Source organism: Colossoma macropomum, unplaced genomic scaffold, assembly GCF_904425465.1.
Source record: "Colossoma macropomum unplaced genomic scaffold, Colossoma_macropomum, whole genome shotgun sequence".
Taxonomy (NCBI): Eukaryota; Metazoa; Chordata; class Actinopteri; order Characiformes; family Serrasalmidae; genus Colossoma; species Colossoma macropomum.
The window spans coordinates 40,100,835-40,114,743 of NW_023494784.1; the positions used below are offsets into that span (position 1 = coordinate 40,100,835).

General features: G+C 36.1%; 1 protein-coding gene across 1 annotated transcript; it reads right to left on the reverse strand.

The window, feature by feature from the left end:
- Window positions 1-324: 324 nt before the first annotated feature.
- On the reverse strand, window positions 325-12,452 carry LOC118810513 (interferon-induced protein 44-like). Its single transcript, XM_036574333.1, has 9 exons — window positions 12,403-12,452; window positions 10,205-10,239; window positions 9,181-9,447; window positions 6,530-6,560; window positions 5,276-5,480; window positions 2,919-3,065; window positions 2,520-2,691; window positions 1,301-1,401; window positions 325-1,189 (listed from the first exon to the last, which is right to left on the reverse strand). Exons 2-9 carry the CDS (start codon window positions 10,227-10,229, stop codon window positions 1,016-1,018), a joined length of 1,122 nt encoding a protein of 373 aa, XP_036430226.1. The 5' UTR covers window positions 10,230-10,239; window positions 12,403-12,452; the 3' UTR covers window positions 325-1,015.
- Between the last annotated feature and the right edge of the window lie 1,457 nt (window positions 12,453-13,909).

Here is a 13,909-nt window from a genome sequence, read left to right on the forward strand (position 1 = left end):
TAATGAAGTACATGATTTTGTACAAATATATCATCGCTGTCCAATGTCCAGTGTATCTCCATTTTTTGCGTTTTTTTGTACTTTTCTGAATCATTTGAGCTCAGCAGCTGTCATTTGTATTGTGTGAAAATTTCATGATGATTGGACCAAAAGAAATGCTCCAAAATTGCTCAGAATAAAAACTTTTCTATTAACTTACATTGAAAGTAAAGAAGGCTTTTGCCCTCTCTTGTAAAATTACTATTTTGGAGATACTTGTTTTCATTGGACAGCAACAATATGTATATTGACAGAAATGCTTAATTAGTTTATACACGTTTTCAGTAGTCCAGATCATTTCAGGGTGGCAAAGTTGAGGAAAAAATGTATTAATACTGTTTCAAAAGCTATGAAACATATCAATAAACAGAATACAAAATGCACATCATGTCTAGATTTGTCACTGATCCATTTACAAACAGAAAAGTAGTGGAGTGAAATTTCATGCTTTAGTTTACATAATGCCTACCTTTGATCAAAAGCTTTTAATAATGGGCATTTAGAAACAAAATATAAGCTGGACACTTTATCAGAAACCCCTCTCTTGTAGCTCCATCCTACTGGTGTACAGGCAGACAGTGTAGCTGAAGCCCACAATGTGGCTTAGCCATCCTCTAGACCTTCATGAATGGTCAGTTTATGACCTCAGAGCTGCTCTTCGCTGACTTATCAACCTCACACTCATATCAGTGCTGCACACAATACCACGCCACTGCTGAGAGTGGTCCACACCCAAATAATATCTGGTCAACATTGACCATTCAGAAACTGCCCAATAATGAATGGCATAGAGAATGGCTGATAAATTGTTAATGACAACAAATGCTACAGTCGAGAAAGGTGAGGCAACATACATATTTGGTGGACCAACTGATCTGATACATAAGCATTATAACAAGATACAGATATTTGGGTGGTTCTTGACTCAACGTGTTATGAGTTACAAGTTTTCTATGAAGATGAATCATTCTGCATGTCACTCCTTGTGTGAAAACTTTTTAACATAGTCATTAGCTGATTCCACAGCCTGTGTGAAGGCCTCCAGCACCAGGCAGTTTAGCTTCTCATTCATCTTGGTCTCCTCATGATAGTTCTTCATAGGGAAGGTGCAGTTCATAGGGACTCCCAGTTTAGTGCTGCACTCTTCCATCTGGAAACACACAGTGGTATTACTTTATCAGCTAAAACATTCCATGGAAGTCTGCGTTTTTTCTAGGAGAAGTTAAAAGACATATCAGTACAAACTAGCAAAGTAACTCACTTTCTCCTTGATCTTCTTGCTTTGGAAGGTCTTGGTCAAATCCTCCCGTGCCAGCACGCAAACCTTGTCCATTTTTGTCACGAAAACCAGCTGAGGGATTCCTGCAGGACAGACAGCAGTGATACATAGAGATTCAACAGATACTGTGAAAAAGGACTTTCATATCATTTTTATGAGTTCCAAGAAGAAACCCTTCAGTGGAAGACCACCCAGCAAACATGCCCCAATGTGGGCTGACTACAGGCTGAATGTTGTCAGTGTGGGCCTGAGCTCCTGCCTCTGACCTGAACCACCATTCCACAATGTGGCCCACTGGGCTGTGGGCTTAGGCAAATCCACATAAAACCCACACTTACTTAGGGCTGCCTGAGGGGCCAATCACTGGCCAATGACTAGCAAAATCTCATGGGCCCTGTCCAGGGAATCTGTTGTGAGCTACTACTGAAGCCCTAAGAGTGATCCCATGGGTCAGTGAAGACTTGCTAATTGTCATTATATAGAATGTTATTTGTGTCAAATGTGTTACCACAGCCTGTTTTATCATGTGTTTACTTTGGTAACACTTCACATAAACCCTGTTACACAACATTGACATACAGAACATCATGACAGATTTTATATGCCGTTATAAGTTGTCATGACAAGTTCTCTTCAGTGATATAACAGTGTAACAGTATCATGTTCCCATTATTGATAATTGTAAAGACAGATGTGATCATGTTTGCCATGACATGAAAGCAAACTAGAGGAGATTATACAAAAATAAAATAACATACACTGTCATGACATCATTGTGACATCAGTCATAACAATTTATGAAAGCATATAACATTCTTCTGTACATGTCAGTGTTATGCAGAATTCAAGTTAAGAGTTACTGTAAAAAGCTTTGCTTTTTATATTTCTGATAAATTTGTCTGAAACACTGACAGCTTCATGTGTCATAATTTAAAACATAGAAAAATAACAACATCAGTACATTATTTGTAAGTTTCAAAATACAGTGTCCTTTTAAAACTAAAAAGGCAGTGAACTATATTTTAGAAAAGTTCAGATATTAGGATTTTTTTCAGTGGTGTTCAACACTATACCCCGTGTATCAACACTCATATCCCGTTTACCTTTTTGCAATTTTGGTGTACATTTATTTCTTATATACTTCACACTTTCTTCAATTGTTCTACTTCTTGAAACAAGTGACAGATAAGAGTGAACTCACCTAATTTACTGGCTTCTGCTCTGATGTCCTTCATTTTCTGGATGACTTCATTGTCCATTATGCTAACTTTGTCTGCTGCAATAACACTCACTAGGCAGTGAATCTTATTATTCAGAGTGGGATCACTGATGTAATTAACATTTTCTTTAGACATTGGGTAGTTGTCCTTGAACTAAACATGAGAGAAAACAAAACAACATAAGTTTTTCAGAAACAACATGACCAGTACAGGAGTAGTTGTTTTTGTTGTTGTTGTTGTTGTTGTTGTTATTGTTGTTTTTCATTTGTGTGTGTAGGAGAGAGAAAGTGTTTGTATGTATGTTTTTGTGTGTTGGTGTGTGTGGGTGTGTGCGTGTGTGTGTGTGTGTGTGTGTGTGTGTGTGTGTGTTTTGTTCTCACTTCATAGTCATCTGGTATGTGACCCTTTAATGCATTGATGATGTCATCAGAGCGCGCTCCTTTTGATCGTCCATCTTTATTGTCTTTTTCCAGGCCCATCACATCATAGAAGGCGAAAGGTAAGGTTCCAATAGAGAACTTCTGGTACTGGAAATGCCTAATAATAATAATATCAATAATAATAATAATAATAATAATAATAATAATAATAATAATAATAAATAATAAATAATAATAGAGATTGCTGTAGAAAAGAATTAATTTTTAAGGTATTATTATTATTATTATTATTATTATTATTATTGTTATAATTAATTTTAAACATAACTGCCCATAATGAGCTCAATTCCAACAGATAATAATAATAATAATAACCACACAGATTTGCTGACTGTCTGATTGCTAGCCTGTTGGATTTTCATGAATTAATAAAACATATTCCTTCAAAATTAGCCCAATTCGTTTATTATACTTATACAAATCATGTATAACCATATTATGCTTAAATATTGAAAAGGAAGATTCCATTTGCATTCCATTTCAAATCGCACAACTAACATGTGGAACATGCCTCTCTCATAAATGAAAATCACAGACCCTAAATACAACATAAAAGAGTTTTTTGGAACCGTCAAATGTAAATAGAACCTTCTTATCCTAAGAACACACTTTCTGCATGGAATTAAAAGATTCTATCTGATAGAAAATGAAAAAAGCAATGATTTTTAATGAACAGTTTACTTACAGTTTACTTGTAATGTATTTTAAAACAAACTTAGTGTCAGAGAGTGTGACAGCATATACATGTATAACATTTTTTACATTAACTTCTAGTATTTTTTTTCCATTTATTGTATTTATTTTATTATCAGTGTTTGTGAAAATGAAACCAACTTTACCAGTTAAAAAAGTGTTTTACATTTAGGTACCTTTTTCTGTTTCACACTGAATTCCAGTAAATTTTAGTAAGTTACTGTTATCCAGCCCTAACAGTGTAAACCTTTTAACTTGTAACAATGTACAACATTAATTTATCAGAGCAAGATACTGTGGTCCAGATGCATGTACAAGTGCTGGAGTAGCGCAATGATATGAGTTGACTGTACCTTCTCAGAAAAAAAAGGTACCCTCAGGGGTACATCTCAGTTACCTTTAGTCAGGGAACATAACTTTACCATAATCTATTGAAGTTATATTTTCTATGTTGTACTGACTCCACACACCCTGTCTCCTCTCCAGGCTTTTTATTATATTGTTCTGTTTTGAAACATTAGGTTATGAAAGAAATATGTACTTTTCACTTTTCAAATACTTTTGGGGGAAAAAAAAATTAAGGTTCACAAGTGGACCTTAAAACCACTGTTTTACCTTTGAAGGCACTTTACATTGTTTGTACATTGATGATGACATGTACCTGCACAGAACCATTATTTCTACATTATACAGTGTAGGCTACAGAAACTAAATTTAAATAAGGGAATGGTTTTCCATATAAGTGACACCACCATATTCTTAAATCAAATTAATGAAATTCAATGAGGCTGAGTGTCAAATGTGTCACGCATCCCTAGGGCTCAGAGGCCTCTAGGGACCCCACTTCCCAGAATCCCCTGGGGGATCACATGATTCTCAGCCCTCCATCTCGCTCCAATCACTGCTCTTTGTCTCCTGAGTACTAACTTGTTACACCTGTTCTTGTATGATTAGCTTAGTATAAAGCCCAGGCTTTTAGACTAGTTCATTGCGAGGTATTGCTACTTGTTCCAAGAGCTACTGAGCGTTGTTCATCTGTCTACTGTGATTTTTCTGGTTCTGACTGTTTGATTCTGACTTGTTTCTGAGTGATGGGAAAAGGAATAGTGAGATCAGCCACAGACAAGGACAAGCGGCAGCAGTAATGCAGTCACTGTACTGGACTGTAGTGGTGAAAAGGGAGCTGAGCCAGAAGGCAAAGCTGGGTAATGGCTGAAAGAATGAGATCATGAATACAAGTGTTGGAAATGAGCCACACTCTACCTGATCCATTACTCCTCCACATTGAAAGGAGCTAGTTGAGGTGGTTCAAGCATCCGACTAGGATGCCCACTGGGCACCTCCTGTTGGAGGTTTACCGGGCATGGCTAACTGGGATGAGACCCCAAGGAGAGATTATATCTCCAATTTGGCCTGTGTGCAGCTTGAGATTCCCCAGAATGAGCTGGAGGAAGTTGTGGGGGAACAGAGTCTTCTGGGATTCTCTGCTTTCCCTATGGCTACCATGACCCTAGCTGGATCAAGCGATTTAAGATAAATGAAATGAATGAAATTTGGAATACATATTTTTGACCAAATTGCACGTTTCTCATGAGGGTACTCACCTTTGTAGTAAAACTTGTTCCAGTTGCATCTGAATCTGAAGCAGCCAGACAGTTGATGAATTGATGTTCTTCAAAAATGCTTTTGATGGTGTTGATGATGCTGGATTTTCCTGCTCCAATTGGTCCATGCAGAAGGAAACGAAGCTCTCTGACTTCCTCATTCTTAATTTTAAAGTCCCTTATTTTTCTGATCATTGGATCTTGTCTGGAAGGAAAAAAGTAAAACAATCACTTTACAGTACCAGAGATGGGAAAAAGTCATTGCAACTAAAAAGTGAGTTTCCAGTCTTGACATTCAAGCCCTAAGTCAACACAGACAAGTCCGAAATCTCTCAAATCCAAAACTTTAAGTATTAATCAAGTCAGATTTATTCACCATAGCTGGGCAGAATACTTTGGAAATGATGGGTAAAAACAGAGTACACTGTCCCAGTGGTGTAGTATTTAGGTATGCATTGGGGTGCACTTGCATACATAGTAGGCCTGTAACTGGATATGATTTTCATTGATTTTTTTGGTGATATACTATTGCTGACTTGCAGTATGACTGAGCTTGCAAGCATTACATTGTAGAGAGACTTCACTTAAGCCTAATCTTTCTAGCTATCATCAGAGAGGTAGGCTTTATTTTTCAACATAACCAAGAACCACCTACTTTGGCAAAAAGCGCAGTTTCACTGACATGCAAATTGACCAGATATTGACTATTGTGTTTTGGGCAATCCACTGACTATAGTCTCACTTAAGCTTGATAAATTAAAGGTGAAAGATGAATGACATAGAAGTTCATATATTTGAGGTGTATAATGCACAGCAGGTGTATAATAACAGAATGTTACTTGCTAGACTGAAGCTTGTTTGAGTTCACAACTGATGTCTTCACAGCTTTTATGAGTCACTTGTATCATTTGTGTATTGTTTTTCTCACTGCTTACTAGCAGCTCAACACAGAGTTACAACATTTCATGTTCATAGAAACCCACTGCGTCCTGGTTAAACTGACAACAAGTATATAAAATCTGTGAACCCATTGCCTTTTAGGGCTTCTGTATGTGTCAACAATAATAAGATTATTATTATTATAATATCTTGTTTTTTGGTTTCTGTTTTTTTAAGTGAAGTGAATGCGAACTGCAGTCTGTGGGAATTAGCACTGTGCCCACTCATATTGCCTGTACTGGCCTGCCGAACATGTTGCTATTGCTTATCTTTGATCACATGATATGATGTTAAAGAACAACTGTGTGGACTTACTTCCACTCGATAGTCCTCCATTCCTTGATTTCTGAAAAAAATGCATGAATTATTGCAGGAGCAAATAAAACACTGTGTACCTAAGAAGAACTACAACTGAATAAACACATTTGCAGAGTTAAATGTAAACAGTGAATCATATGGGATTTGTTTCTGTGGCTACATATAGCAATATTTCTAAATCAATTTAGAAACATCTTGAATTTAGCCTTAGGTTTAGGCAAGTAGCTTCTGTACTCAAGCCAAAAGTTCAGTAATATTTTCTCTAAAAACCTTCTTGATGAACCTTTGATGTTACAACCAATAATTAGCAGCTGTTGTTGAATTCGTTTTATGGTTCATTGGAATTGACCTCCATGAATTGCCAATGAAATATAAACAGTTATTAACAAATAACATAATAACAAATAAATGTGACGTCTAAGTCTAATTTGACCTGTATTCGAACAAAAAAAAAAAAAAATCAAAGACAAGATATGGAACACATATCCGCTTCATTGTTTTTAGTGTAAAAATATGCTCGTTCTAAAATTGATGGCTGTAAAATTGATGACCATAAAAAGTTGGGATGGGGGCAAATTAAGACTAGGAAGATTGTGAAGAAGATTTTCAGAAAGCATATTATTAAGGTGACTCAATCATGCTTAATTGAAAACAGAGCATCCAGGACAAGGCTAGGATGGTTGTCACTTTGCCAAAAATGCATCAGCAAATATCCAACAATAAAATGAACTTATTTCAAACAATGATTGCAAGGATTTCAGGTATTTCACCATTTACATATGTTGACAAACTGTCAAACAACACAGTTAGTCGCTTCATCCACAAATACAATACTATTGCTGTAGTTTTTACAGTATTTTTTTTTACAATAATGTACTGTTTTTAATTTTTAAATCTGTAATTGTATTTTGCAGTGCATTATGGGTGCACAGAAGAACTACAGTAATTAACAGCATTTTTCACAACGATGGACGAGCACAATTACAGGCAGGAGTATGCTCAGAGTGATAAGTGCAGTTTTGCAGTAATATACTGTGAAACTCTTGTGTGAGAAGACGGGAGATGACTGAGCTTTGAAATGCCTTTAAGACAGATGGCAAAGTTGGTAAGTGCAAGTTTATATTCCTTGAAAGTCACATCTAGCTTGTTAAATATAATAACCTGAGATTAACGTACTCCACCCATTTTGTATTTCAAAGGGATGTGTTTCACCAGTTGCTGTGGGATTCAGGACGATTCTTCGATTTAAAAGAAAGAAGATTTACAACCTAGACTTTCACTTATTTGGGAAGCAGCTTGTGTTAATCTAGCCTTATAATGTAGCTAGTTAATGTTATTTCTACCTGCTAGCTACATTTATGAGGCTAACTAGCCTTGTTGGGGATTTCCACATCCTGCAGCATCACCTCTTGGTAGCCTGTCCTGTGTGAAGTGCTGTTAGATGTACATTTGAAATCCATTTTTTGTTTTTATAACATTGTTATTGTGGTATTTAACTAGTGTGACAAAAAAAAACCCCGTCCATTTTATTTTTTTAGAGATTGGCCATGGCAGCAGATATACAGTTCAATGGAAAATTAAATTTATACAATATTCCACTTACTCCAGCCAAGACATGTCTGGTGTCCAAATTTTTAAAAATCAAGAAAGAAATTATAGTCGCTAAAATTGAATTTTGAAAAACTCAATTTTGGAGGAGAGAAGTTTTAAAATGAGAGGAGGTATAAAGCATGACTTAAGAATTGCATTTTATATGATTGATTTTAAATGAAATATGCTGCATGTCATAATAAGAATACTTGGATATAAAGCAATTCATTTTCTTTTTTGTAATTTCAGGTGTGCCATTGGAATTAATAAAACTTCAGGCACCAAGATGACCACCAGAGTACAAGAAAGGTGAGAAGGTTTCTGAGAAAAAGAACACGGCCATGCATGTGAATACTGCAGGCAAAGCTCTCGAAACAAAGAACCAAGCATTCTTTGTGGACTTCACGAACACAAGTTATCCCACTTGCTCATATGTTTGTTCCTGGGCAAAATGACATTTATTCAATTAGGTCATTGGTTATTTTTCCTCTCTTTGCACTCTCATTTTCCTGCTACTTCCTTTACACATCTTTTCCAGAGGGTTTCAGTTTTGACAGATGGTTAGTCATGGTAGTATTTGTGAATGTGTTCTCAGGGATGCAGGATGACTGAGAAAAAAAAGGTAATATTTAGATATTTAAAGAGCAATAGTTATTTTTATTGTCATTTTTTTAGTTTTTATGCCCATTTTTTCCCACAACTAACTAGTTGCTAAATCCACCCACTAGCTAAGTCTCCCCGTGACACTTTTCAAGTCAAACTGAGAGGATAAAAGTTAGCATGTGCCTTCTTTAAGAGACATGTGAAGCACCACCACATCTTTTTAAAACTGATGCTCAACACATTTTAAAAGGAACACTACCAACTGATGACACCCATGACACCCATGTCGCTCTGCTCTGAAAAAAACTCATGGTCAAATTTGAGCTTTTTTTTTTTTTTCTTTTCCTCATGACTTTTTTGTGTAAATCTGAGATTTGAGCAGTCTTTTACTTTGAGCAGTCTGTTGGGGAGTGAATAAAACCCTTAGTCATTCAAGTGCAAACCAACATACATACCAACAATGACCATGGCAGAGCATGAGGCAGTACCAGCCTTATTCGTCAGCTTTAATGTGTATTTCCCTTCATCTTCCTTTTGAACATTATTGATATTCAAGGTAAACGTGGTAAAACGCTTATCCACTGTGTGCTTGCCATACACACATTGTAAACGACATCCACTCTTCTCCCACTCTGCTGTTACGTCTTCTGTGTTTGCCTCACATTTAAGAGTAACATTATGTCCATGTTTCACTTGTTGATCAGCCAAAACAGAGACAAATTCTGTTGAAAACAGAAGGGAAGATGATTAGAAAAAGACCCAACGCAGCCAACAATGAATGTTTATATACAGACGTTTATAATCAAAGTATCTGAACATGCATTTGGAGTAATATTATATGTTTTATTATATATTATTATATGTATGTATAATAAATATATTATCACACTCAAACACACACATACACACACACGCACACACACACACACACACACGCACACACACACACACACACACACACACACACACACACACACTGCCAGCCATTTGATGAAGTACAACTCCTTATATCTACATTCTTTGTCCAGTTTATCAACTCCTCTTACCATATAGCTGCACTTTGTTGTACTACAATTACTTTCACCCTATTCAATGGTCAGGGACAGGTATTATTTGGGTGGTTTCGAGTGGGTCAGGCACAGCAGTGCTGCTAGAGTTTTTAAATACTGAGTTCACTTACTGTCCACTCTATTAGACACACCTAACTTACACACCTAACCCACCTTGCAGATAGTTAGAGACACTTAGCCTTAAACCTAAATAAACTTTTGAGCTAAGGCAAGTATCGGTTCTCAAAAACATTGCATTGCATTTTTGCCCATATTGTTGTAATTTTACCCCAGCAAGTGTTATAATAAATGCCAACTGGTGAAAAAAGCCTTTATAAATGTCTATATAGGCTTATGTCATTTGTCATAAAATGTCTAGGTAAGTGTTGCATAGCCTTATTAACATTTTTATTTGATCATTTAAACTCACCAGGTTTTGTTTGAGATGATCCCATGTTTGAATCTCTGGAAGACAAAATTGATGATATTTGTTTATGTTTTTATTTTTCGTTTGTTTTTGTGTCAGGTTGACCATTATAAATTTTATTGTTTTTTGAAAAAAATTTGCCCATTTTGAATTTGTTGCCAACAACATGTTCAAAAAAAGTTGGGACGGGGGCAACAAAAGGCTGGTGAAGTTGTGTAATGCTAAAAAAACACCTGGTGGTTAATTGGCAACAGGTCAATAACATGACTGGGTATTTAAAAAGCATCCCAAAGAGGCTGAGTCTTTCAGAAGTATACATGAGGGTTCACCACTCCATGAAAGACTGCACAAGCAAATAGTGCAACAATTCAAGAATAACATTTCTCAACATAAAATAGCAAAAAAAAAAAAATTCTGAAAAACCTCTCTCTGTGAAAAGAGTTTGGCGCTGCATCAACTAATGCAAGCTAAAACTCTCTAAAACTCAGATTCAAAGATTCAAAGAAAAAAAACATATATAAACAGGTTCCAGAAATGCTGCCACCTTCTCTGGGCTTGACGACATTTAAAATGGACTGAGGGGAAGTGGAAAAGTGTCCTGTGTTCAAAATCACAGTTCAAAAGCCATTATTCATGATGGTATGAGGGTGCATTAGTGCACATGTCATGTGTGATGTGCATATCTGTGAAGGCACCATAAATGCTGAACGATATATACAGCATATGTTTTGGCAACATATGCTGCCATACAGATAACATCTTTTTCAGGGAAAGCCTTGTTTATTTCAGCAAGACAACGTCAAACCACATTCTGCATGTATTTTAGCAGCATTGCTCCATATTAAAAGAGTGTGGGTGCTAAACTGGCCTGCCTGCAGTCCAGACCTGTCACCACTGATAACATTTAGTGCATTATTAAATGAAAAATATGACAAATGAGCCCCCGAACTGTTGAGCAGCTGAAATCCTGTATCAAACAAGAATGGGAAAACATTTCACTTTCAAAACTATAGCAGTTGGTCTCTTCAGAAGAGGTGATGAAACACAGGGGTAATTATGCCCCAGTCCTAACTTTTTTGGAATTTATTGTGGGCATCAAATTCAAAAAGACTTATAATTTTCAAGACATTTCTCATTTTCAATATTTGATATATTGTCTTTGTAGTATTTTCCTTTAAAATATGGTTGACATTATTTGCATATCATTGCATTTTTGGGAAGGGGGTTGTATATACGACAAAAATGGAGAAACAAGGTTTTGTCCCAACATTTTTGCCATGTTCATTTTTATCTTTAAGAACAAAGCTGGCCACAGTGACAGACATTATTAGATGCAAACCAAAAAACAAACCCGCAATGTTAGGTGAACCAAAAACATTGACCAAAGAAAAAAAGAAAAAAAAAATACCAAAAGTAAAGTATGGTGGTGGCAGCATTATACTTTAAGACTGTGTTTCTACCAGCTTGCCATGAACTTGCCATGGCAACCATGAATTCTATATTGTTTTGACAGAATCCATTTGACCATTTGTCAAGATAACTGAACAATAACTCGGCATAAAACCATAACACCAACACCAAAAACAAATCCATGAAAGAATGGATTATAATGAAGGATTATAGAATGTTCAAGTCGAAGTCCAGATCATAACCCTGTCGAAATGCTGTAGGCGGAGCTTCAAGCAGAATTTATGGCTGTGTGCAAATGTTTGGGCGCCCCTTGTAAAATGAGAGATTTTCTTAGTACAACATATCCCAGTCTCTTCTTTTAAATGCTTAGTTACTGTTTACTTGATGAATGTAACCTATAATTAATTATGTTTTTTTTTTTTTCATATATGTTAACCTCAGCAAATAAATAGAAATTGTGCACTAAAATTTGCAGACAATGCCATATTTATTTGTCCCCTGCAGAGAATATGTTAACTTCTTTTCTGGCTGCACATGCAAGCAAGCTATCAAACATCATACAGTGAACGTTTGCATTTCTCATTTTTGTTGAATAAGTGATTGCAAAGAATAACTAGAAAAAAAAGAAAATGGATGATGCTTTCAGAATTACACAAAAATGCATGAAACATGAGGTTTGGAAGCATGTCAGGTTTAGCCATGACTAATACAGTACATGTGTAGTTATAGTCATTCATATTTGAACTCTTTAACCTTAAGATCTCACAGCAGGTTACAGAAGCTTTACTTACCTTTATAAGAAGTGATGTTGAGGTCTGTGTCTCTTTGTCTGTCAGTTGCTCTATCTGCAGCTCTTCCTGTCTCTCTATGTATAAAGACTCCTTTTACTTTCACTTTTGACTGCATGAGAAGAGTGGAGTGGGGGATGGGGTGCTTATAACGGTATATCTTCGAAATGGCCGATTTCTAGGAAATTGATATATTTGAGGTCACTGATCAGCAGCATATCATGCTTGTTTATGTTTTTTTATTCTTTATTTCTTGTTTGTTTTCACACAGTTAATGCAGATTTATACCAAACTTAATATATACTACTTAAAATCTAAGTTTAAACAATGCTTTGAGGCTGTCTACAAAGAAATCTCTCTCACTATGTCGAGATGCATGGACATCTTTCACTCTTCCATAATCAGTCGACACAGCACTACACTGATCAGATGATTTTATGCTACATTTGGTCTTATATTTGTCATGTACAGAATTCAGGTCACCTCTTCAAATAGCAAACTGTGTTCATTTTAAGCAAAAAATGCACATCCTCTTCCTCTTTCTTCAAATTTAGTGCAAAATTTAAAAGATGAAATAAATGTGGGTAACAGTACATATGAATCCTCTATGCACAAGGCATTTCTAAGGCATTATAGGGTACAGATAATACTTTATAATGGCAGGCATAAGCTTGTATGGTTGCTTGTAAGTACTTATAGTTGCATAACACTATAAAATAAGATTATATAACTTAATATGTAACAATGTCAGGTTTCAGGATGCAGTGTAAGATCTCACTGTAAGCATCAATGTTGTAATGCACTGTAACATACAGTGACAAGGTAATCACTTCAACCCCCCAACATCTGTGAGAGACAATGGAGGCAATCATATATGGAGTGAGGAGGGTAAGGGCTGATATGTTGGTGGACCTGGTGCTGCTTCAAATGTGTTTTTACTTGTGGTGTAAATGTGATAGATTTTGTTTAGTTTTAACTAACTGGAAGCTGTAATGCTAGGCTAGCTTGCTGCAGGTGCTAGACTGTAGCTGTTAACTAAATTGGTAGCACAGAGAGCTACTTTTATCCAGGTGATAACAACAGTCAACCACACCAATTCACACCATAAACAATGACCTGTATTACCAGTAAGATGTGATAGACATGTTAAATGTGATAACCTCACTTCACTTAAACCCTGTAACAGTCTGGCATAAAAGGTCTATAAAGTCTTTCAGTGCATTACAACATTATTGTAATGTTGCATGTATTATAGCATGTATTAATGCGATTACACACACGTCAAGGTACGTAGAGTATTTTTTGCTTCAGATTGCTTCATCCTAACAGAAGCTACAACAGAATATTCGGGGCCTCTTTCAAGTGAATCTCCCTGTAACTACTTCGGAAACATTATACAAGCTTATGCCAGGTATTATAATGTGTTACGTATGTTATATGTCATGTAGTCACCCTGTCTGGGGACACTGTACTTGCATTCTCCCTGGCTCCACCCACTTGCACACCTGCA